We start from the raw sequence: 25633 nt of genomic DNA on the forward strand, positions 1-25633 counted from the left end.
CACCCAACCGCAGGGGAGCCAAGGCACCTCCTGGCCCAGCAGACGCTGCCCAGCTCAAAGCCCAGGACCCACCTCAACTCACTCCCAGCCCCTCTCTGCACAAGACCTTCTCTCCCTTTGCCTTCCCATTGCCCATGAGAAGCAGCCCCCAGCCCGGGGCTCAGGCAGCCCATCCCGGCTGAGACATAACATCCAGGAAAGACCTGATCTTGAGGGCAGAGGAGAAGAGGCTCCACACTCACCTGATTCCCAAGGAGCAGGAGGCGAGAGAAGTGGATGAGGGAGCAGAGACTTGGGCTGCCTTTTATAGTAGTCCTGCACTGCCTCAGGCCCACAGGCACCCTTTGTGCAAGTACTAATTTTCTGACAAGCTCATGTCCAATGTGAAACATCCCAGGTAATGGTATGGGCTGTGACCTGGTTTCCTGCACGGCTCCTATTTCATTTCCTGGCTTTAGCAACATGCTTTCCCATTTGGAGGTTTCTGTAAGTGCTGGGATGAGAGGCCCGTGGATTTCCAGGGCAGAAACACGTCAGCGCAGGAAGAAGGCTCAGCTCAAGGGCCAGAGGATTCCCGTGCAGGCAACTGATGTGCACCTAGGTCATTCCTGTGGGCGTTTGTGGCAAAGTTGTCAGGAAATGGACACAGGTCTCATCTGTTTCGTCATGATGTCCAAGGACTGCCATGTAGAGAGGTCATGACACGTGTTGTCCCCAACATCTCCTCAGCAGAGTCCACAGCTTCTGATGTTTTCCTGGCTTTACGTGAGCCTACAGTCAAACAGCTGAGGACTCCTTTGCTGTTCATGCTCCAAGACTTCCATGTCCCCCATAGTAACTGAAACTGAGTTTCCAGCAACTGTATGTGGGAAAGGAGAGATAGGCGATTCAGGGCCAAATTGCACAAACTCCGCTGCTGTTTCCTGAGGGGTCTCAGGCAAATTACCTCTTGGAGGCAGAGACGGCATTTATCCAAAATATATATAGTCAGTCCAGCTTAGAGGCTTTGTAGCTGAGGGCTACTGTCTTCCCTTTGTTGACTTTGCTGAGAGCATTCCCAGATGGGGCTGCTGAGAGGCCTCAGCCAGAGCCAACTCTCCTTCCCAAGGGAGCAGCTTTCAAGCTTAATTTCAAATGCTTGGCCCCCACCTGAGTTACATCTCCAGTGGTGACACCTCTGTGCCTGTGTCTGGATATGGACCCCATTGATCTCAAGCTGGACCCTGACATGCAAGTGACTTCCCACCTTGACCTGAGACTTGTCTCTGTGAACACCCAAGTAAAGCAACCCTGTAGTTCCAACACTCTTTTCAGCACAAATCCAAAACACAGCCCCACAACAGCTACTATGAAGAACCGTCACTCTATCCCAGCCAAAACCGGTACCCTCGCTGACTTGCCTTTCCAGCTTGACCCCAGACATATGGAAGCCAAGAGCCTCAGCCAGGACACAAGCGGCACAACTTACAACTCTGTGCACACTTGCAAACCTCTGATCTTATTGGGGCTTGGGAGAAAAGCTGGCGTAGCTCCCATGTGTGGAGTGGGCGGTGGCTGTGCAAAACGAGAGGCCAAGTTGCAACCCTGTGCTTCCTAAGAGCAGATTTTTGCTCCCTCGGGGACCTGCCAGGCAGAATCCTTTGGGAAAGTGCCCTAGCAGGACAAAGAGGCTGAATGGGAAATGTGTAATAAAGCACTTAAGATCTGATGATAATACCATTAAGGAAATCCCCAAAATTAGTTCCATGTGCTCCACTTGTTAAAGGCATCAGAAAGATTTACAAGGGCATTAGATGGCTGTATTTTTGGAACATTTCATTACAAATCTTAAAGCATAACCATTAACAACAATTTTTACTTAAGGTTATTCAAAGTTACATGCATCCCCTAGTGAAGTCTGGACTGGTTCTCCTTTGCTGAAATCTTTATTCTTCTAATTGTGCCTCATACTCTGTTGGACCCACTCAATTGGGCTTAACTGGCAAGTCTTTGGTAGCATGGGGAGCATTTCACAGGGCTGGCTGTTGTGAGAAGAGGCTAGGACCTGCTCCCATGTCTGAGAGTGTGTTTCAGTTGGCTCCAAAATGGACTCCCTGCTGCCCATCACTGAGCTCATTAAGGACACTGGTGATGCCTCCTTGAGAACATAGTTGGGAAAGGGCAAAACACTGCACAGGAAATGAAGAATGGAGTAAAAAAAAAGTGTGAGAAACAATCCTGTATACAACAAGGCCAGAGAAGAAAGAAGTGGAGAAGGTGCACCAGGCGACTGTGCAGAGATTCCGGGGCAGCCTGTGGGAAAGACCATGGCAGAGCACATATCCACATAGCAGCCCATGGAGGATTCCACACCAGATCAGGTGGATATCCCCTGCAGAAACTGTGGCCTGTGCAGAGACCCTGCTGAAGCAGGCTCCTGGCAGAACTGTGGCCTCTGAAGGAACAACGCCAGAACAGTCTTATGGGGAAGGACTGTATCCCATAGACAGCATCCATGCTGGTGCTGGTCTTGAAGGGCTGCAGCCTATCGAAAGGTCTCAGGCTGGAGATAAGGAAAAGCGTGAAGAGGAAACAGCAGCAGAAAGGGCCTGTTGTGTCCTGACCACAAGCCCCCATTCTGCATCCCGCCGTGCTGCTTCAGGGTGGAGGAAATAGAAGAGCCGTGAATGAAGGAGGGAAGATGAGTATGTGAAAAAGAGGTGGGGATGGAGTGAAGGTCTTTTAGGGGATTTTTGGCTGTTTCCCACCATCCTGCTCTATTTTTCACTGGTGATAACTTAAAAGAATCTTCCCCAAGTCATGTCTGTTTTGCCTGTGACAGTAATTGGTAAGTAATCCCTCTGTCTTTATCTCAGCCCATGAACTTGTTCACTTTTCTTTCTCTTCCTGTCCCATAGAGGAGGAAGAATGAGCAAGGAGCTGGGTGGGTGTATATAAGCCAGCCAAGGTCTTTTGGGTTTTACAACAGTAATGGGAATTAGACGTGCCAGGAGATTACAGAAAGAAAACACCTGCTCCCTTGGTTGCCTCAGACCCCCTTGAACTGCATTTCATTCCCCAACCATCCATCCCTCATTGCCTCTCTTTTCTGGCCCATCCACTCCCAGTGTTTTACAAATAGGTCAGTGCAGAAAATCTCCAGTCTTTGTAGTCCCACATTTCTAAGCTGTTGGCTTCAGGAGCTGTGGGAGCTAGGTGGAGGGTCACAATACAGTTCCCTTCCCTTGGAAACCTGGCTGGAGGCCCTTCTGTGCAACACTGAGCTTTGGCGACAGGCCCCTCAGTTCCCCCCTCTCACCCCTATCTCCCCTACACACCGAGAGATCTGCAAGTGAAGATGCTCTTCCTGCGAGGGGCTGGGGTTAGTGGCCTCAGAGAAAAAGATAAGTTGGTGAGAGACCTGGTGCCATGGCAGTGTTCTTCCCCTGCCCCCCCCCCATCATGGGATTGCGCTTGCCACAAGTTGCAAAGAGCATGGGCTGTTCTGATCGGTGCTCACTCTACAGTACCATGGAAGGAACCATCAGTTGCTCATCTGTGTCATCTTGCAGGGCCATGTGAAAAATCTTTTTGTCCTGGAGCTGCTCAGTCTGATGGGAGTAAGGGATGTGCAGTCTGCAAGATATCTCATCTCTGCAAATCTGTGTAACCAATGACTGTGCTGTAGCATCCTTGCTTTTGGATGCAGAGCAAGAGGAACTGCCTTGAGTGCTTGTGGGGCTGCTGAATTCCCAGGGCCTCCTGCAGCACTGAGGTCCTCCCATGAAGACAGCACAAGTTGGGGTCAGCATCTGTAGGCCAAGGGCAATATTAGCGGGCAGAGATACAGCAAGGAAGGGCTGATGATGAATGGCTGTGGAGTAGGCAGGGACGTCTTCCACAGCTCCAAGGGAGAACAGTGACAGAAGGAGGCCCACAAACAGTGTGCCTTTCCCACACAATCCTCTACAAATGACAAAGGATCCACTTGCTTACCCATTTCATCCCTCACAGTATATGTGCTTTCTCCCTGGGCAGCCTTAGAGAGCATCCAGAGCAGAAAGGACCATATAGAGGCAGAGGCTGGGATGTAGCAGAGTTTAATGACTCTAAAGTGGGAAACAAGATGTCTCTGAGGGGTGGCCACAGTGAAAGGATCACCATGGGCAGCCGAGAATCAGTGCCCCATGGTCAAGAGAGAGCTCCCGCAGTGTACTCCTCTGGCTGTCACACAGAGGGAGAGGGGTAGGCAGGCCACCACAAGCTGGCTTTGGTGAGCCTCATGGCCCAGGGCAGCAGAAAACATCAAAGGAAAAGGATGCAAAGGAGAGAATGGAGGAAGGGAATGAGAGGCTTTGGCCATGTTTTCAGAGAGCCAAATCTGGCCCCTTTCCTACTGGCTGACATTTTTTGCAGAATGAATGGGGCATGCTCAGCCCCTCTCAAAGCAAGGGCCGTGATCTCTGTCATTCGGTCTGCCATCATCTTCTAGGTTCCCTGGGGCTCCTTGTCTGGGCTGTCACCAGTGGCTTTAGCAAGGGGGGCACCTTCTGCTGCTACAGTAGCAGCTGGTGATACAGGAGAGGTCACAGCATGCATAGATTGATACAAAACTGGGTTTTCAGGCAGATTCCAAAATGGGTAAATTGCAGATGGAATGGAAACAGTGTAAAAAGATACATTACAGGTACTTATTAGTATTAATCGACACCTTTTCAGGGTGGCCTGAGGCCTTTCCCTGCTGCACCAGCAAGGCCAAAGAAGTGACTAAAATGTTGCTCAAAGAAAGTATACCAAGATTTGGGGTGCTGAAAGGAATGTCATCAGATAAGAGTCCACACTTTGTGGCAGATGTGATGCACCATCTAAGTAAAATCCTAGGTATCAAGTAGAATTACCATACGCCATGGAGGCCTCAGTCAAGCAGACAGGTAGAAAGGATGAATCAGACACTAAAAAGATAAGTCAGTAAAATATGTCAAGAAACGTCTTTGAAGTGGCCGCAAGCCCTTCCATTAGCCCTCTTGAGGGTCAGGATACAGACAAGATTGAAGAATAAGATCAGTCCCTATGAAATACTGTTTGGGAAACTATATCAGACCCCTATTAATCCGGGAGAGGTGTATATTAGAGGGACAATGGATTTAAACCTGTATTTAATTTCTTTAGGGAAGGTTTTACAGCTCTGCGGTGACATGTTCTCTTAACAGGACCCCTCGTCCTGGATACCCCGTTCATCCATACCAACCGGGAGATTGGGTATATATAAAAACCTGGAATTCTGAGCTGCTGCAGGAAAAACGGAAAGGGCCATATCAGGTCTCTCTAACCACTTTTACAGCTGTAAAGATTGCAGTTGAACTGTGGGTCCATTACACTTGACTGAAGGTTGCTCCTGGACCCTCCTGGGAAGCTACTCCAGGCAGACCTTTGAAAATTAAGGTCACCAGCCAAAAGGACTTGGGTCCATGTTTACTCTCACTGTTTGAACTGAATTAGCATGATAAGGATGCATTTGATCCATTGTAAATATGCCGGAGTTGTTTTATGTTTTTTTTTTAACAGTATTGTAGTCACTAGTACTTATCCTGAACATTTTTACATAATGATGTCAGTGAAATTACATTCTGTTGGCAAAGTGAAAACTATCCAGAAGCAAACCAAGGGAGACATTCTCTACAGTAGAGTCCAATGAGGTAAGGTGGCCATCAGGAGACAATATGGAGATTTTTTGTTGGGTTAGGAGAAGGCCTATTGGGATGATCCCTACCTCTCATCTATACAAAGGGTTCAATTTATCTGTAAGGGTACAGGATTAAAAAGGATTAATTTGTAGAGCACAGCACAGATCAACTTCAAGCTTTTGCCTGAACATAAGCTGGAAGGAACGAGACAGATATTCAGGGTCTCAAATCTGATGTATTAAATCCCTTAGCAAGGAAACAGTGACAAGGCAGGAACACTATAGCACTCGAATGCATCACAGGGCTAAGCAAGGTGTAAATTCAGAGGACTGGGAGGATGAAAACTTGGTTTTGCACTTGATAAAAGGTTTCAGGAGGATGTGGAATATGAGTAGTGTAACCGCCTGTCTCCCAGGACCCCATTCAGTAGGACAACCTATCCCTTGGGGAATAATCCCTGTAAACTTATCCCTGCATAGGGAGTTGGAAAACATCACTAATTTGGGTAGGAGGGCAAACTTTTCCCATTTTTTGGACAAAACAGGTGACTGCCGGACCGAGGGAAGCATGGTTCTTGCTGGCCCGATTAAAGGAGAAAATGGGATGGTCGGGATACTGTCTCCAGATGGGAAGTGTATTGGAGGATGCAAGGTAGACCTAGGGTACATTTCACATGGGACAGGGAGAAGCTTCCATACACTATGTGTTTTTAACAACACACACATCAAAGATACTATCCCAGAATGCACAACGTTTAGGAAAGGACCTGAAATGTGGACTAGGCCCATGGAGGGACATTGGATATACATGGGGCATACTGAGTGTTGTATAGAATGGGGAACACTCCCCATTCACAGTATCAGCAGAACTAATTGGATGTGTCCACAAAAATTAAATGCCAGTAATATTGCAGTTCTTAATGCCACAATGGCCCTGATGAATCAGTGCAAATCTAATAATTCTGAAACATGCAAAACAGAAATTCCTTCCCCAGGATATTGCATCTGGGTCACTTCAGATGGATTCTGGACTACATGACTCCGCCTAAGTCCAGTTACCTGGCAGATCACATTAGGACTTCAACCATTATGCCTTATGTGGAGATAAAAAACAATAAAAACCCGTCTTTGGGGAAAGGTAAGAAGGGAAGCCGAAGAGGAAGATAGATGGGCGGGACCCTCAGAAGTTGTGGAATTTGGCTGGGGACTTCAAAGCTTTCTGTTACCAGGATTGATGGTTCTGGAAAATCAAATTTTGTTAGCAAATTTGACATGTAGAAGTACTCTCCAAAGCCACAGAGAAAGGATTTCATTTAATCAACAGACAGGTACAAGTAAAGACCAAAATGACCCTGCAAAATCTATTGGCCCAAGATTTACTCTTGATAAAAGAACAAGGAGTTTGTGGATTTTTAAAATTAGATAAAGAACATTGTTTTGCACATATACCAAATGTAACTGGGGATTTGCAAGTACAGTTTGAGAAAATGACAGAAATAACAAAGGATAGTCATGTTATTTGAGATACAACTGAGCGAAATTGGTTAAACGAGATTCTTCACAATATTGGCGGATAGCCTTTAAAAGGATGGTTAGCCTCGTTATGTGAAGGGATTATTCTCTTAATAATTTTAGTGATATTAATTGCAATCAGTCTTGGAAGTATTAAAAGGGCACTCGAGAAAAGTATTTGGAAGTGAGACTCCTGAAGGAAGTTTCAGAAGTCTCAGAGAGGGCAATTGCTACAAAATTGGGTTTTCAGGCAGGTGCCAAAATGGTTAAATTGCAGACAGAATGGGAACAGTGTTAACAGATATAACTGCAAGGAACTCAGACAGGATGGACTGTAACTCAAGGCCGGAGCGGGAGGGTAGTGCATATCAGTCTAGGAGGGTAAGTGCATGATCATGAGAATGATATGAAAGGAATCTGCGGGACGGAGCACAAAGCTCTCCCAAAGAATAACAAGGCGGACCCTTCAAGAAGAGAAAAGAAACCACCAAGGACTCTCAGGAGCACGGCTAAGGAAGAAAGTGCATGTGCTGCTGGGAGGGGGTTAATGAAATAATTTTCATATGTATAAATTGCATGAATATGTAAAGCCTACAATGTATAAATAGGGTCTAGCTAGAAGCAGTGGTATGCACTCTGGGCGGAGGGATCTCCACGCATCCAGCGCTGCAATAAAGAGAATGCGTGCTTCTTAATACTAAATTGGTGTTAAGGAGTTTATTCACAATTTTGGTGACAAGTTCATGGGCACTCCCTCAGAGCTGAGGATGCTGCCAACAGCAGCGGAGGTGGAGGAGCCCACAACGGTGTTCTGCGGGAAGGAGCTGAGGATGGGTCCGGGCAGGGTCACCACCACAGGGGAGGGCTGGATGATGACAGTGGAATTCTGGCACTACCTGAGACAGGGCTCATTGCAGCAGGGATGACAGGGCTGGCAGGTCTGGCACTTGTCGTAGCAGGACATGTCTCTGGGCTGGGGGTGTACCTGGGAGAGAGGGCAGGGGCAAGCAGGCCACAGGGACACATGAGCAATAGCCTGCAACCGCATCATGAGGAAGCCATGTGACCTGCCTGGTGAGGAGGTGGAGGCTGTGCAGGGAGGAACAAGGGTTTCTTTACCTGAGCCCAGCGGGGTCCTTTCAATAGCAACCAAGCCAGCCAAACCTATTCATGCACACAAGCACACAGATATGTATGTAAGTAATCACTCAGACTGGTACACAATCACGCTCCCACGCACGTTATTGCAGATCCGCACATGGGGGCAGAGATGACAGCAAGGCATGTGACTGAGGTCTGCTGGGGACCTCATTGCCAGAACAGGATCGGGGCACTCTAAGCAGGACAGATGCAGAAGCAGCATTGCTAGAGGAGTCTCAGGGACTGTCCAGAGGGAAGTAGAGGCCAAAGAGGCTGACAACTTCTTCCTGAGATTACGGTGAAGGAGATTTGAGAACCTGAAGTTCAGCACGCTTGCCTGGAAAGACAACAGCCCAGACTGTTGGAGTGAGCCAGGAGGGAAGGGAAGAGGAGGACAGGGGACATGCTCTCAGGAGCCCTTGGGGGACGAGTCAAGGATTGCAGGGCTGGGAGCAGCTGGGACTCTGCTTGTCAGCAGGATTCTCAAAAAAACTCAACACAGTGCCCCAGGGTGACATCAACTGCCTCCACGGGACCCCTCAGGTCCTTAGTCCATGTCTTCTGCCCACACTGACACATCCTCACCCCGGAAATCATGGGGTTTCTTCTCCCAGTACTCAAAAGAAGCATCTGGGAGGAAATGGGCATGACATAACCAGGAAACACAAAGGCAGCCTAGAAGGAAACGGAAACACATGCCATGTCATTATCTAGGAGTTTTCTGTGCATTGGAAACAGAAATGAAAATTGTTACTTACGCAGCGGCTGGCTTTGGGCTTGAGGCAGTGTGAGGCCAATATAAAAAGGAGCCCAACTCATCACGCTCTCAACGACTTCTATCATCTCCTTCTCCTTGGGAATCAGGTGAGTTGAAACCCCCTTTTCTCCTCCTCCGCCTCCTACAGAACGGGCTCTTGCTGTCAGGAAAACTCAGCTGATATCTGCTCCTTGGTCTTATGTTAGGGCTTTGGGATCATGGTCGTGGGAGAGGGCAGAGGAGAGATGGTCTGTCTTGGAGAGATGGTGAGGCTGGGCTGAGGTGGCTCTTTGCTACAGGCTAGTCAAGGAGGATCCCAGGGCCTGGCCAATATCTGAAGGATCCTGCTGGGCTCAGGGAAAGAAGCCCTTGTTCCCTGTGCACGGCTTCCATCTTCCAACCCAGCAGGTGTCTTGGCTTCCTCTTGGTGGGGTTGCAGACTCTTCCTCATGTGTGCCTGTGCTTTCCTTCCTCCTTCCCCATCTTCCAGGTGCACCTGTGGCCTAGAGACATGTCCTGCTCTGACAAGTGCCAGCCCTGCCAACCCTGCCAGCCCTGCTGCCAGCCCTGTGAGCCCTGCTGCCCGACCCCGCTGGCCAACAGCTGCAATGAGCCCTGTGTCAGGCAGTGCCAGAACTCCACTGTCGTCATTGAGCCCCCTCCTGTGGTGGTGACCCTGCCCGGACCCGTCCTCAGCTCCTTTCCACAGAACACCATTGTGGGATCCTCCACCTCTGCTGCTGTTGGCAGCATCCTCAGCTGTGATGGAGTGCCCATCAACTGTTCCTGCTGTGACCTCTCCTGTATCACCAGCTGCTACCGTGGAAGCAGCAGGTGCCCTCCTTGCTAAAGCCACTGCTGAGACCCCAGACAAGGAACCCTAGGAACCCTGAAGATGATGCTAGACTGAACGGTGTTGATCATGGCCCTTCGTTTGGGAGGGGCTGAGCATGCCCCGCTGATCCTGCAAAGTGTGACAGCCTTTTGGAAGGGTTCTCTAAAAACAGCGCCAATGCCTCTCATTCCGTTTCTCAACTCTTTCCTTTCCCTCTTATTCCTTTGTTGTTTTCTGTTGCCTTGGGTTATGAAATATAGCAAAGGCAGACTCGACGGACTTGCTTGCCTCTCTCCCTCTCTGGGGCACTGATTCTTGGCTGCCCATGGTGTCCCTTTCACTGTGGCTTCCCCTCAGAGACATCTTCTTTCTTACTTTGGACTCATTAAAATCTGCTGCATCCCAGGCTCTAGCTCCTTGTGGTCTTTTCCTCTCTAGATGCTCTCTAAAGCAGTCAAGGGAGAAAAAAATATGCTGGGAAGAATTAAATGGGGAAGGAAGTGCACCATGTGTCATTCCCAGAGGACCGGGAGGGTAGGAAAGAAGAAACATTGTCTGCAGCCCTCCTTCAGTACCCGTCCTGTGGAGCTGAGGAAGATAACCCTGTCAACTCCACAGCCACACACCATCAGGCAATGCTCCATGATGGGAGAGAAGCCCATGCTCTATCTTTGGAACTCATGACAAGTGCAATCCCCTCCTGGGGTGCAGGGGAAGAACAGTTCCATGGCAGAATATCCCTCACCTCACAAGCACAGAGGCCCATTGACACCATTGGCCCACCATCTTCTGAGGGCAGCAACAGTGGGAGGAGACTGCTGCTAATGGAGAAAGCAGAAAAAAAGCATGTAAACGAAAAAGACTCATGGCCCTTCTAATTCCCAGAGCTGTTGCAAAACCCAAAAGACCTTGGCTGGCTTCCACACACCCACCAAGCTCCTTGCTCTCTCCCTCTCCCTCCCCAACAGCACAGCGGGGAAAAGGAAGGTGGAAAAGGAAGGTGAAAAAGGCTTGGGTAGAGATAAAGACAGAGGGGTTACTGACCAGTCACCGTCACAGGCAAAACAGACTTGACTTGGGGAAGATGCCTTTAACTTCTCACCAATTAAAAAGGGAGTTAGACGGTGAGAACAAGCCCTAAATGCTAAAATAGCTTCACTCCATCCCCATCTCTTCTTCACAGACTCAGTTTCCCTCCTTCATTCATAGTTATTCTGTGCTCTCCACCCCAAAGCAGTAGCAGTGGGATCACAGAATCACGGGATGGTCAGGATTGGAAGGGCCCTCTGGAGATCATCTAGTCCAACTTGAAGTTTTTGTAAACTATACCTGCCAGAGCAAGTTCACCTACAGCTGTTGCACAGGACGGCATCCAGGTGGGTTTGGAACGTCTCCAGAGTGGGAGACTGCAACAGCCCTCTGGGCAGTGTATTCCAGTGCTCTGCCACCCTCAAAGCAAAGAAGTCCCTCTTCATGTTTAGATGGAACTTCCTATGTTCAAGTTTGTGCCCGTTCCCTCTTGTCCTATCACTTGGCCACAATGGGATAAGGAAGGGGGGCTTGTGGTCAGTACTCAGCAGGTCCTTTCCGCTGCTGTCTCCTCTTCACAATTTTCCTTGTCTCCAGCGTGCGATATTCCCAGAAACTGCAGCCTTTCAAGACCAGATCCAACAGGGATCCTGTCCATGGGATACAGTCCTTCCACATAAGACTGCCCCAGCGTGGGTTCTCCAGGGGCCAGAGTTCTGCCAGGCGCCCGCTTCAGCAAGGTCTCTGCACAGGCCACAGTTCCTGCAGGGAATCTCCACCACATCTGACGTGGGACCCTCCATGGGCTGCAGTGTGGATGTGGTCTTTCCCATGGGCCGCCCGGGAATCTCTGCAGCGTTGTCTGGAGCACCTCCTCCATTTCCTTCTTCGCTGACCTCAGTGTTTGCAGGATTGTTTCACAAATTGTTTTGTGTTTGTTTTTGTTTTTTTTTTAATTCATTCCTCACTTGCTGTGCAGTGTTTTGCCCTTTCTCAACTATGTTTTCATGGAAGCGCCACCAGCATTGCTCATGGGCTCAGCGCTGGGCATTTTGGAGCCAACTGGAACTGACTCTGTCAGACATGTGGGCAGCCCCTGGATTCTCCTCACAGGGACCACGCCTGCAACCTTCCTCCCACTGCTACCAAAGCCTTGCCACGGGAACCATATGGAGTGCGTCCAAAAGAGTATGAGGCACAATGAGCGGAATAAAGATTTCAACAGAAAAGAACCAGTCCAGGCTTCATTAAGGGACAGGTGTAACTTTGACTAATCTTAACAAAAATGGTACTATTAGTCACGCCTACAGCTAGGGAATAAATGCTCCAGAAATACAGCCGTCTAATGTCCTCGGTTGTCCCTTTGGCAAGTTGGCCAGCTAGAGCTAATGATGGGGATTCTCTTAATGCTATTGTCATCAAATCTTAAGTGCGGTATTGCACATTCCCGCTCGGCGTCTTTGACCCGCCAGGGCACTTTCCCAAAGGATTCTGCCTGGCAGGTCCCCGAGGGAGCAAAAATCTGCTCTTAGGAAGCACAGGGTTGCAACTTGGCCTCTCGTTTTGCACAGCCACCGCCCACTCCACACATGGGAGCTACGCCAGCTTTTCTCCCAAGCCCCAATAACATCAGAGGTCTGCAAGTGTGCACAGAGTTGTAAGTTGTGCCGCTTGTGTCCTGGCTGAGGCTCTTGGCTTCCATATGTCTGGGGTCAAGCTGGAAAGGCAAGTCAGCGAGGGTACCGGTTTTGGCTGGGATAGAGTGACGGTTCTTCATAGCAGCTGGTGTGGGGCTATGTTTTGGATTTGTGCTGAAAAGAGTGTTGGAACTACAGGGATGCTTTGGTTGTTGCTGAGCAGGGCTTACTCAGCGTCAAGTCTGCTCCTTAGACTGCCCCACCAGCGAGTGGGCTGGAGCCGCCCAAGAAGTTGGGAGGGGACACAGCTGGGACAGCTGACCCCAACCGACCAAAGGGATATTCCATCCCGTATAATGTTGTGCTCCACAATAAAAGTGGGGGGGCGCGGTTAGCGGGGGTTGCCATAGCTTGGGCACCGGCTGAGCATCTGTCACTTAGTAGTGGTGAACAATAGTTTTCTTTTGCATCACTTTTCTTGCTTTTATTTTCCTTTCTCTTTCAGTTATTTTCTGGTTCTCTTGCATTTACGCTTTAAGTATTAAAGTGTGTTCATGTCAACTCATGATTTTTCTCACTTTTGCCCTTCTGATTCTCCCCCCCTTACCCCTTTGTGGAGAGTGGGCGAGGGGCTGTGAGGTGCTTAGTTGCCACCCGGAGTTAAAAAGCAGCAACAGTGCGCCAGTGAGTGAGTCAAGGTGAGGATGAGGTCTCATGATAATAATGAGGGTTCAACAAAGTGCAGCGATCAGCAGGTGGGTTCAAAGAGACAAGGCAGGTCTCGCGTCAAGCTGGGAAGTCACCCGCAAGTCAGGGTCCAACGGCGGATGAGTGGATCCATGTCCAGACACAGGCACCGATGTGTCACCACTGCAGGTAGAACTCAGGTGGGGGCCAAGCACTAGAACATAAGCTTAAAGGCTGCTCCCATGGGAAGGGGAGTTGGTCCTGGCCAAAGCCTCCCAGGAGCAATAATCTCAGCAAGGCCAACAAAGGCAAGGGGGCAGCCCTCAGCTATGCTACCTCTAAGTGGGGTCCGTCCAATTCTCCTACATCTCAGAGCAGAGCCACAACTAGACTCCGGTCCCTTCAGTCCAATACCACTGTGGTGCGAGGTCTCGACCCCTGCCTCACTCAGCACCAGGCTGATGAGCTGCACAAGTGCAGCTGGCATTGGCAGGGACATGAGGAGCCTGTGTCCCACCCCAGTCCCCAGCAGCACTGCATCATCAGGGGATCGATTCAGGGAAAACGATCCCCACAGCCAGGCAGGCTTTCTGGGCCTTTCTCCCTGTACATAAAGCAAGAAATGGAGGGCACCGGAGGCAGAGAGTGCATTGCAGGTCTCTGGGCATCTCTCTTACAGACCTGAGGCACCATCATTCAGCTGCAGATGGGCTCCCCCTGGTAAGGGAAACCTGCTTCATTTTGGAGTTCAAGGACACACCAGGGGAGAGTACCCCTGTCAGAAAAGGGCAGATTGACACGTGTGTGCTCATGCACGCCTGCATGGCACCGTGCAAAAATCTGTACGCTCTTGTTCGGCCAGGAAAACATCAGCAGCTCCAGACTCTGCTGAGGAGATGCAGGGGACCACATTGTCAGAACAGGACTCGAGTTCCCCGGGTTACGGCTGGGCCCCAGACAAGTTCATGGTGTTGCGTGAGGGCCCGCAGAGCCTGCACAGAGAGGGGATGAGGCACATGAGCCCAGCAGAATTGTCCTGACAGCACTGTTAGTGTTGCCATAGTGCCAAACCCTCCCAGCAGAAGCCCACCTGCGTGCAGCAATGAGAGACCCTCAGAGAGAGATGGGGGTCACAAGAGAAAAAGACCGGGCATGTCCCCTCACATGGCAGTCCTTGGGCATCGTGACAAGGAACATGAGAGCGGTGCCCGTTTCCTGACAACTTTGCCACAAACAAGCCCACAGGAATGAGCCAGGTGCACGTCACCTGTCCGTGCAGGGCGCCATCAGCGCTTGAGCTGAGTCTTCTTCCTGTGCTGATGTGTTTCTGCCCCGGAAATCCATGGGCCTCTCATCCCGGCACTTACAGAAGCCTCCAACTGGGAAAGCACGTGGCTAATGCCGGGAAATGAAAAGGCAGCCGTGCAGGAAACCAGGCCACAGCCCATAACATTACCTGGGATGTTTGGCATTTGACGTGAACTTGTCAGAAGATTAGTACTTGCACAAAGGGTGCCTGTGGGCCTGAGGCAGTGCAGGACTACTATAAAAGGCAGCCCAAGTCTCTGCTCCCTCATCCACTTCTCTCACCTCCTGCTCCTTGGGAATCAGGTGAGTGTGGAGCCTCTTCTCCTCTGCCCTCAAGATCAGGTCTTTCCTGGATGTTATGTCTCAGCCGGGATGGGCTGCCTGAGCCCCGGGCTGGGGGCTGCTTCTCATGGGCAATGGGAAGTCAAAGGGAGAGAAGGTCTTGTGCAGAGAGGGGCTGGGAGTGAGTTGAGGTGGGTCCTGGGCTTTGAGCTGGGCAGCGTCTGCTGGGCCAGGAGGTGCCTTGGCTCCCCTGCGGTTGGGTGCAGTGCTGCTCCTCATGTGTCCCTGTGCTCTGCTTGCCCCTGCCCTCTCTCCCAGGTGCACCTCCAGCCCAGAGACATGTCCTGTTCTGACAAGTGCCAGCCCTGCTGCCAGCCCTGCCAGCCCTGCTGCCGGCCCTGCGGCCCAACCCCGCTGGCCAACAGCTGCAATGAGCCCTGTGTCAGGCAGTGCCAGAACTCCACCGTCGTCATCCAGCCCTCCCCCGTGGTGGTGACCCTGCCCGGACCCATCCTCAGCTCCTTCCCGCAGAACACCGTTGTGGGCTCCTCCACCTCCGCTGCTGTTGGCAGCATCCTCAGCTGTGACGGAGTGCCCATCAACTCTTCCTGCTGTGACCTCTCCTGCATCACCAGCCGCTACTGTGGCAACAGATGCCAGCCCTGCTAAAGCTGCTGGCAACGGCCTTGGGCAAGAACCTCCCAAGACCTCACAATGTGACGCTGGCAAGGAACATAGAGCTTCGGGGCATTGCAGATAGAGCTTTGGGCCAGTGTTGCCTTCTTCCACTCTTTTCTCTCTCTTCCTTGGCTTTCCTGCCAACACCTCCCTCTGCCAGCCTAGTGGCGACCCGTTGGGCTCCCTCCCTGGGCAGGGCCGGCAGGCGGACACCCTGCAGGAGCTGCACTTCATCTTAGTGGCTGCCCCTGGCGCTCCCTCTGAGCCACCTCCTTTTCCTCTTTAGACTCATTAAAGTTGTGCTGCATCCAAGCCTGGGCCTCCGAGTCCTCCTTCCTTCTGTGGCACCTCTTGCAGTCTGCTCAAGGGAAAAGGTGGAGGAAGGGGAGGGTGGGACTCACTGCACTGGATTTTGTTCCGTTTTCCCTTGGAGCTGTGGAAGACGTCCCTGCCTACTCCAGAGCCACTCACTGTCAGCCCTTCCCTTGCTGCATCTCTGCCCACTAATATTGCCCTTGGCCTCAGAGCACGCCCTACAGAGGCGGATGACTACTTGTGCTGTCTTCATGGGAGGACCCCAGTGCTGCAGGAGGCCCTGGGAAGTCAGCAGCCCCACAAGCACTCAAGGCAGTCCCTCTTGCTCTGCGTGGAGCTGTACTGGGGGAGAAGGGTCAGACGGAAGACGGCCACGAGGTTGGAAGGAGGGGACGGTAGAAGAAATCACCTTGGCTAGAGCCCTGAGCCTCCTCCTCCTCCCCTTCCCACCCATCCCCAGAAGGAGGGGGCCTGGCACGCATCCAAGGGCAAGGGTAGCTAGAGCAAGTCCCCAGTTCTTCCGTCACACCCATACGGTGGCCCGTGCCACCCCAGAGGTTCATTACACAGATTTGCAGGGATGAGGTGTCTGGCACATGCCCAGCTCCCATCAGACAGTCACCTCCAGGACAAAGAGGTTATTTGCGTGGGCCTGCAAGATGACACAGACCAGCGACTGACGGTTCCTGCCATGGTACTCTAGAGAGAGCACCGATCAGAACAGCCCATGCTCTCTCTTTGCAGCTCGTGGCAAGTGCAATCCCCTCCTGGGGGGCAGGGGAAGAACATTTCCATGGCAGAAACTCTCCCGCCACCTTCTGCTTTGCTCTGAGGCCACTGACCTCAGCCCCTCGCAGCAAGAGGATCTTGGTTTCCCGACAGTGGGGCCCATAAAGGAAAAAGGGGTGGCAGGGGAGAACTGAGGGCCCTTTCCCCACAGCTCAGCTTTGCACAGAAGGATGCCAAGAGAGGAGAACTGTACTGTGACCCTGCTCTTAGCTGCCACCTCTCTTGAAGCCAACAGCTCAAGGGGAACAGCCTTTGGTGCTTGGACCTCAGAAATCGGGGACTCCAAAGACAGGCGAGATCTTCTGCACTGACCTAGCTGTGAAACACTGGGAGTGGATGGGCCGGGGACGAGAGGCAAGGAGGGACGGATGGCAGGGGAAAGAAAAGCTGTAAGCCTGCCACTAGCTCCCAGGTACACAAGCACAGAGGCCCATTGACACCATTGGCCCACCATCTTCTGAGGGCAGCAACAGTGGGAGAAGGAGACTGCTGCTGATGGCCCAGAGAGAAAGCAGAAAAAAAGCATGTAAATGAAAAAGACTCATGGCCCTTCTAATTCCCAGAGCTGATGCAGAACCCAAAAGACCTTGGCTGGCTTCCACAAACCCACCAAGCTCCTTGCTCTCTCCCTCTCCCTCCCCAACAGCACAGCGGGGAAAAGGAAGGTGGAAAAGGCTGGGGTAGAGATAAAGACAGAGGGGTTACTGACCAGTCACCGTCACAGGCAAAACAGACTTGACTTGGGGAAGATGCCTTTAACTTCTCACCAATTAAAAAGAGAGCTGGATCGTGAGAACAAGCCAAAAAATTCTGAAATAGCTTCACTCCATCCCCATCTCTTCTTCACAGACTCAGTTTCCCTCCTTCATTCATAGTTCTTTTGTGCTCTCCACCCCAAAGCAGTAGCTCTCCACCCCAAAGCAGTAGCAGTGGGATCACCGAATCACGGGATGGTCAGGGTTGGAAGGGCCCTCTGGAGATCATCTAGTCCAACCTGAAGTTTTTGTAAACTATACCTGCCAGAGCAGGTTCACCTACAGCAGTTGCACAGGACGGCATCCAGGTGGGTTTGGAACGTCTCCAGAGTGGGAGACTGCACCACCCCTCTGGGCAGCTGTCCTGGTTTGAGAGACACAGGACTAATTTCTCTTCTAATACTTGGGAAAACTGCACTTTTAGAAGACTCCAGTGTCTGAATTTGTGAAAATATTTACTTTACAGCCAGCTATGGTGTGTGGGTCTCAAGGTCTCAGTGTTTTTGAGCTAACCAGGTGCATGGATGAGGAGGAGCGAGACCCGGGCACTCGACCCAAGCTGGCCAACAGGATTATTTCATACCATCAACGTCACACTCATTATAAATTAGCAAGTTTGCAGTGAAGTTGGCTCTCTCTCCCTTGATGGCTGCCATCCTGAGAACTTCGTGCCCTGGTGCCAGACCCCTGAGGCCTTCCCTTCCTCCTGAAGCCGTAGGGCTCGCAGTATCCGAGATTTGCTGTCCAGGGCTGGGAGTGCACATCAGCTTCCTACTGATATAATTGGCTGAGTATAATCTTTGCATATTCTGTATTGGTGTCGGGATCAATATCAGTTCTTTAGTGCTGTTAATGTTAATTATCTCATCTTATTCTATTAAATCTGTTTATACTTCAGCTCCCGGGTTTTCTTTTTTTTCCTGATTTCCCTTTCCCAGGTGGGGAGGGGTCATCGGGTGATAGAATGATTGTCTAAATGACAACAAATTGTTATGGGCCTCTCAAACGATAAGAGCAGCGTGTTCCAGTGCTCTGCCACCCTCAAAGCAAAGAAGTCCCTCTTCATGTTTAGATGGAACTTCCTATGTTCAAGTTTGTGCCCGTTCCCTCTTGTCCTATCACTTGGCCACAATGGGATAAGGAAGGGGGGCTTGTGGTCAGTACTCAGCAGGTCCTTTCCGCTGCTGTCTCCTCTTCACAATTTTCCTTGTCTCCAGCGTGCGATATTCCCAGAAACTGCAGCCTTTCAAGACCAGATCCAACAGGGATCCTGTCCATGGGATACAGTCCTTCCACATAAGACTGCCCCAGCGTGGGTTCTCCAGGGGCCAGAGTTCTGCCAGGCGCCTGCTTCAGCAAGGTCTCTGCACAGGCCACAGTTCCTGCAGGGAATCTCCACCACATCTGACGTGGGACCCTCCATGGGCTGCAGTGTGGATGTGGTCTTTCCCATGGGCCGCCCGGGAATCTCTGCAGCGTTGTCTGGAGCACCTCCTCCATTTCCTTCTTCTCTGACCTCAGTGTTTGCAGGATTGTTTCACAAATTGTTTTGTGTTTGTTTTTTTTTTTTTTTTTTCAATTCATTCCTCACTTGCTGTGCAGTGTTTTGCCCTTTCTCAACTATGTTTCCATGGAAGCGCCACCAGCATTTCTCATGGGCTCAGCGCTGGACATTTTGGAGCCAACTGGAACTGACTCTGTCAGACATGTGGGCAGCCCCTGGATTCTCCTCACAGGGACCACGCCTGCAACCTTCCTCCCACTGCTACCAAAGCCTTGCCACGGGAGCCATATGGAGTGCGTCCAAAAGAGTATGAGGCACAATGAGCGGAATAAAGATTTCAACAGAAAAGAACCAGTCCAGGCTTCATTAAGGGACAGGTGTAACTTTGACTAATCTTAACAAAAATGGTACTATTAGTCACGCCTACAGCTAGGGAATAAATGCTCCAGAAATACAGCCGTCTAATGTCCTCGGTTGTCCCTTTGGCAAGTTGGCCAGCTAGAGCTAATGATGGGGATTCTCTTAATGCTATTGTCATCAAATCTTAAGTGCGGTATTGCACATTCCCGCTCGGCGTCTTTGACCCGCCAGGGCACTTTCCCAAAGGATTCTGCCTGGCAGGTCCCCGAGGGAGCAAAAATCTGCTCTTAGGAAGCACAGGGTTGCAACTTGGCCTCTCGTTTTGCACAGCCACCGCCCACTCCACACATGGGAGCTACGCCAGCTTTTCTCCCAAGCCCCAATAACATCAGAGGTCTGCAAGTGTGCACAGAGTTGTAAGTTGTGCCGCTTGTGTCCTGGCTGAGGCTCTTGGCTTCCATATGTCTGGGGTCAAGCTGGAAAGGCAAGTCAGCGAGGGTACCGGTTTTGGCTGGGATAGAGTGACGGTTCTTCATAGCAGCTGGTGTGGGGCTATGTTTTGGATTTGTGCTGAAAAGAGTGTTGGAACTACAGGGATGCTTTGGTTGTTGCTGAGCAGGGCTTACTCAGCGTCAAGTCTGCTCCTTAGACTGCCCCACCAGCGAGTGGGCTGGAGCCGCCCAAGAAGTTGGGAGGGGACACAGCTGGGACAGCTGACCCCAACCGACCAAAGGGATATTCCATCCCGTATAATGTTGTGCTCCACAATAAAAGTGGGGGGGCGCGGTTAGCGGGGGCTGCCATAGCTTGGGCACCGGCTGAGCATCTGTCACTTAGTAGTGGTGAACAATAGTTTTCTTTTGCATCACTTTTCTTGCTTTTATTTTCCTTTCTCTTTCAGTTATTTTCTCGTTCTCTTGCATTTACGCTTTAAGTATTAAAGTGTGTTCATGTCAACTCATGATTTTTCTCACTTTTGCCCTTCTGATTCTCCCCCCCTTTCCCCCTTGTGGAGAGTGGGCGAGGGGCTGTGAGGTGCTTAGTTGCCACCCGGAGTTAAAAAGCAGCAACAGTGCGCCAGTGAGTGAGTCAAGGTGAGGATGAGGTCTCATGATAATAATGAGGGTTCAACAAAGTGCAGCGATCAGCAGGTGGGTTCAAAGAGACAAGGCAGGTCTCGCGTCAAGCTGGGAAGTCACCCGCAAGTCAGGGTCCAACGGCGGATGAGTGGATCCATGCCCAGACACAGGCACCGATGTGTCACCACTGCAGGTGGAACTCAGGTGGGGGCCAAGCACTAGAACATAAGCTTAAAGGCTGCTCCCATGGGAAGGGGAGTTGGCCCTGGCGGAAGCCTCCCAGGAGCAATAATCTCAGCAAGGCCAACAAAGGCAAGGGGGCAGCCCTCAGCTATGCTACCTCTAAGTGGGGTCCGTCCAATTCTCCTACATCTCAGAGCAGAGCCACAACTAGACCCCGGTCCCTTCAGTCCAATACCACTGTGGTGCGAGGTCTCGGCCCCTGCCCCACTCAGCACCAGGCTGATGAGCTGCACAAGTGCAGCTGGCATTGGCAGGGACATGAGGAGCCTGTGTCCCACCCCAGTCCCCAGCAGCACTGCATCATCAGGGGATCGATTCAGGGAAAACGATCCCCACAGCCAGGCAGGCTTTCTGGGCCTTTCTCCCTGTACATAAAGCAAGAAATGGAGGGCACCGGTGGCAGAGAGTGCATTTCAGGTCTCTGGGCACCTCTCCCTCAGACCTAAGGCACCATCATTCAGCTGCAGATGGGCTCCCCCTGGCAAGGGAAACCTGGTACTCTGCGGAGCTCAAGGACACACCAGGGGAGAGTTCCCCTGTCACAAAAGGGCAGATTGACACATGTGTGCTCATGCACGCCTGCATGGCACCGTGCAAAAATCTGTACGCTCTTGTTCGGCCAGGAAAACATCAGCAACTCCAGACTCTGCTGAGGAGATGCAAGGGACCACATTGTCAGAACAGGACTCGAGTTCCCCGGGTTACGGCTGGGCCCCAAACAAGTTCATGGTGTTGCCTGAGGGCCCGCAGAGACTGCACAGAGAGGGAATGAGGCACATGAGCCCAGCAGAATTGTCCTGACAGCACTGTTAGTGTTGCCATAGTGCCAAACCCTCCCAGCAGAAGCCCACCTGCGTGCAGCAATGAGAGACCCTCAGAGAGAGATGGGGGTCACAAGAGAAAAAGACCGGGCATGTCCCCTCACATGGCAGTCCTTGGGCATCGTGACAAGGAACATGAGAGCGGTGCCCGTTTCCTGACAACTTTGCCACAAACAAGCCCACAGGAATGAGCCAGGTGCACGTCACCTGTCCGCACAGGGCGCCATCAGCGCTTGAGCTGAGTCTTCTTCCTGTGCTGATGTGTTTCTGCCCCGGAAATCCATGGGCCTCTCATCCCGGCACTTACAGAAGCCTCCAAATGGGAAAGCACGTGGCTCATGCCGGGAAATGAAAAGGCAGCCGTGCAGGAAACCAGGCCACAGCCCATACCATTACCTGGGATGTTTGGCATTTGACGTGAACTTGTCAGAAGATTAGTACTTGCACAAAGGGTGCCTGTGGGCCTGAGGCAGTGCAGGACTACTATAAAAGGCAGCCCAAGTCTCTGCTCCCTCATCCACTTCTCTCACCTCCTGCTCCTTGGGAATCAGGTGAGTGTGGAGCCTCTTCTCCTCTGCCCTCAAGATCAGGTCTTTCCTGGATGTTATGTCTCAGCCGGGATGGGCTGCCTGAGCCCCGGGCTGGGGGCTGCTTCTCATGGGCAATGGGAAGGCAAAGGGAGAGAAGGTCTTGTGCAGAGAGGGGCTGGGAGTGAGTTGAGGTGGGTCCTGGGCTTTGAGCTGGGCAGCATCTGGTGGGCCAGGAGGTGCCTTGGCTCCCCTGCGGTTGGGTGCAGTGCTGCTCCTCATGTGTCCCTGTGCTCTGCTTGCCCCTGCCCTCTCTCCCAGGTGCACCTCCAGCCCAGAGACATGTCCTGTTCTGACAAGTGCCAGCCCTGCTGCCAGCCCTGCCAGCCCTGCTGCCGGCCCTGCGGCCCAACCCCGCTGGCCAACAGCTGCAATGAGCCCTGTGTCAGGCAGTGCCAGAACTCCACCGTCGTCATCCAGCCCTCCCCCGTGGTGGTGACCCTGCCCGGACCCATCCTCAGCTCCTTCCCGCAGAACACCGTTGTGGGCTCCTCCACCTCCGCTGCTGTTGGCAGCATCCTCAGCTGTGACGGAGTGCCCATCAACTCTTCCTGCTGTGACCTCTCCTGCATCACCAGCCGCTACTGTGGCAACAGATGCCAGCCCTGCTAAAGCTGCTGGCAACGGCCTTGGGCAAGAACCTCCCAAGACCTCACAATGTGACGCTGGCAAGGAACATAGAGCTTCGGGGCATTGCAGATAGAGCTTTGGGCCAGTGTTGCCTTCTTCCACTCTTTTCTCTCTCTTCCTTGGCTTTCCTGCCAACACCTCCCTCTGCCAGCCTAGTGGCGACCCGTTGGGCTCCCTCCCTGGGCAGGGCCGGCAGGCGGACACCCTGCAGGAGCTGCACTTCATCTTAGTGGCTGCCCCTGGCGCTCCCTCTGAGCCACCTCCTTTTCCTCTTTAGACTCATTAAAGTTGTGCTGCATCCAAGCCTGGGCCTCCGAGTCCTCCTTCCTTCTGTGGCACCTCTTGCAGTCTGCTCAAGGGAAAAGGTGGAGGAAGGGGAGGGTGGGACTCACTGCACTGGATTTTGTTCCGTTTTCCCTTGGAGCTGTGGAAGACGTCCCTGCCTACTCCAGAGCCACTCACTGTCAGCCCTTCCCTTGCTGCATCTCTGCCCACTAATATTGCCCTTGGCCTCAGAGCACGCCCTACAGAGGCGGATGACTACTTGTGCTGTCTTCATGGGAGGACCCCAGTGCTGCAGGAGGCCCTGGGAAGTCAGCAGCCCCACAAGCACTCAAGGCAGTCCCTCTTGCTCTGCGTGGAGCTGTACTGGGGGAGAAGGGTCAGACGGAAGACGGCCACGAGGTTGGAAGGAGGGGACGGTAGAAGAAATCACCTTGGCTAGAGCCCTGAGCCTCCTCCTCCTCCCCTTCCCACCCATCCCCAGAAGGAGGGGGCCTGGCACGCATCCAAGGGCAAGGGTAGCTAGAGCAAGTCCCCAGTTCTTCCATCACACCCATACGGTGGCCCGTGCCACCCCAGAGGTTCATTACACAGATTTGCAGGGATGAGGTGTCTGGCACATGCCCAGCTCCCATCAGACAGTCACCTCCAGGACAAAGAGGTTATTTGCGTGGGCCTGCAAGATGACACAGACCAGCGACTGACGGTTCCTGCCATGGTACTCTAGAGAGAGCACCGATCAGAACAGCCCATGCTCTCTCTTTGCAGCTCGTGGCAAGTGCAATCCCCTCCTGGGGGGCAGGGGAAGAACATTTCCATGGCAGAAACTCTCCCGCCACCTTCTGCTTTGCTCTGAGGCCACTGACCTCAGCCCCTCGCAGCAAGAGGATCTTGGTTTCCCGACAGTGGGGCCCATAAAGGAAAAAGGGGTGGCAGGGGAGAACTGAGGGCCCTTTCCCCACAGCTCAGCTTTGCACAGAAGGATGCCAAGAGAGGAGAACTGTACTGTGACCCTGCTCTTAGCTGCCACCTCTCTTGAAGCCAACAGCTCAAGGGGAACAGCCTTTGGTGCTTGGACCTCAGAAATCGGGGACTCCAAAGACAGGCGAGATCTTCTGCACTGACCTAGCTGTGAAACACTGGGAGTGGATGGGCCGGGGACGAGAGGCAAGGAGGGACGGATGGCAGGGGAAAGAAAAGCTGTAAGCCTGCCACTAGCTCCCAGGTACACAAGCACAGAGGCCCATTGACACCATTGGCCCACCATCTTCTGAGGGCAGCAACAGTGGGAGAAGGAGACTGCTGCTGATGGCCCAGAGAGAAAGCAGAAAAAAAGCATGTAAATGAAAAAGACTCATGGCCCTTCTAATTCCCAGAGCTGATGCAGAACCCAAAAGACCTTGGCTGGCTTCCACAAACCCACCAAGCTCCTTGCTCTCTCCCTCTCCCTCCCCAACAGCACAGCGGGGAAAAGGAAGGTGGAAAAGGCTGGGGTAGAGATAAAGACAGAGGGGTTACTGACCAGTCACCGTCACAGGCAAAACAGACTTGACTTGGGGAAGATGCCTTTAACTTCTCACCAATTAAAAAGAGAGCTGGATCGTGAGAACAAGCCAAAAAATTCTGAAATAGCTTCACTCCATCCCCATCTCTTCTTCACAGACTCAGTTTCCCTCCTTCATTCATAGTTCTTTTGTGCTCTCCACCCCAAAGCAGTAGCTCTCCACCCCAAAGCAGTAGCAGTGGGATCACCGAATCACGGGATGGTCAGGGTTGGAAGGGCCCTCTGGAGATCATCTAGTCCAACCTGAAGTTTTTGTAAACTATACCTGCCAGAGCAGGTTCACCTACAGCAGTTGCACAGGACGGCATCCAGGTGGGTTTGGAACGTCTCCAGAGTGGGAGACTGCACCACCCCTCTGGGCAGCTGTCCTGGTTTGAGAGACACAGGACTAATTTCTCTTCTAATACTTGGGAAAACTGCACTTTTAGAAGACTCCAGTGTCTGAATTTGTGAAAATATTTACTTTACAGCCAGCTATGGTGTGTGGGTCTCAAGGTCTCAGTGTTTTTGAGCTAACCAGGTGCATGGATGAGGAGGAGCGAGACCCGGGCACTCGACCCAAGCTGGCCAACAGGATTATTTCATACCATCAACGTCACACTCATTATAAATTAGCAAGTTTGCAGTGAAGTTGGCTCTCTCTCCCTTGATGGCTGCCATCCTGAGAACTTCGTGCCCTGGTGCCAGACCCCTGAGGCCTTCCCTTCCTCCTGAAGCCGTAGGGCTCGCAGTATCCGAGATTTGCTGTCCAGGGCTGGGAGTGCACATCAGCTTCCTACTGATATAATTGGCTGAGTATAATCTTTGCATATTCTGTATTGGTGTCGGGATCAATATCAGTTCTTTAGTGCTGTTAATGTTAATTATCTCATCTTATTCTATTAAATCTGTTTATACTTCAGCTCCCGGGTTTTCTTTTTTTTCCTGATTTCCCTTTCCCAGGTGGGGAGGGGTCATCGGGTGATAGAATGATTGTCTAAATGACAACAAATTGTTATGGGCCTCTCAAACCATAAGAGCAGCGTGTTCCAGTGCTCTGCCACCCTCAAAGCAAAGAAGTCCCTCTTCATGTTTAGATGGAACTTCCTATGTTCAAGTTTGTGCCCGTTCCCTCTTGTCCTATCACTTGGCCACAATGGGATAAGGAAGGGGGGCTTGTGGTCAGTACTCAGCAGGT

The 25633-nt window shown here is 51.9% G+C and overlaps 2 protein-coding genes and 1 pseudogene across 3 annotated transcripts in view; 1 reads left to right on the forward strand and 2 right to left on the reverse strand.

The window, feature by feature from the left end:
• Window positions 1–25633, reverse strand: part of LOC309680974 (feather keratin 1-like) — a 283730-nt pseudogene that overhangs the window by 130486 nt on the left and 127611 nt on the right. The window lies entirely within an intron of this gene.
• Window positions 1–25633, reverse strand: part of LOC309681160 (uncharacterized protein) — a gene marked incomplete at both ends in the record, with an annotated part of 195815 nt that overhangs the window by 87521 nt on the left and 82661 nt on the right. The window lies entirely within an intron of this gene.
• Window positions 1196–15518, forward strand: LOC309681162 (feather keratin Cos2-3-like; the record flags this gene model as incomplete). The annotated part of the gene is made up of 3 exons (XM_082495000.1): window positions 1196–1279; window positions 14793–14870; window positions 15246–15518. 3 exons carry the CDS (start codon window positions 1196–1198, stop codon window positions 15516–15518), a joined length of 435 nt encoding a protein of 144 aa, XP_082351126.1.

This window comes from Vanellus vanellus, assembly GCF_965231255.1.
Source record: "Vanellus vanellus genome assembly, chromosome: 24".
Classification (NCBI taxonomy): Eukaryota; Metazoa; Chordata; class Aves; order Charadriiformes; family Charadriidae; genus Vanellus; species Vanellus vanellus.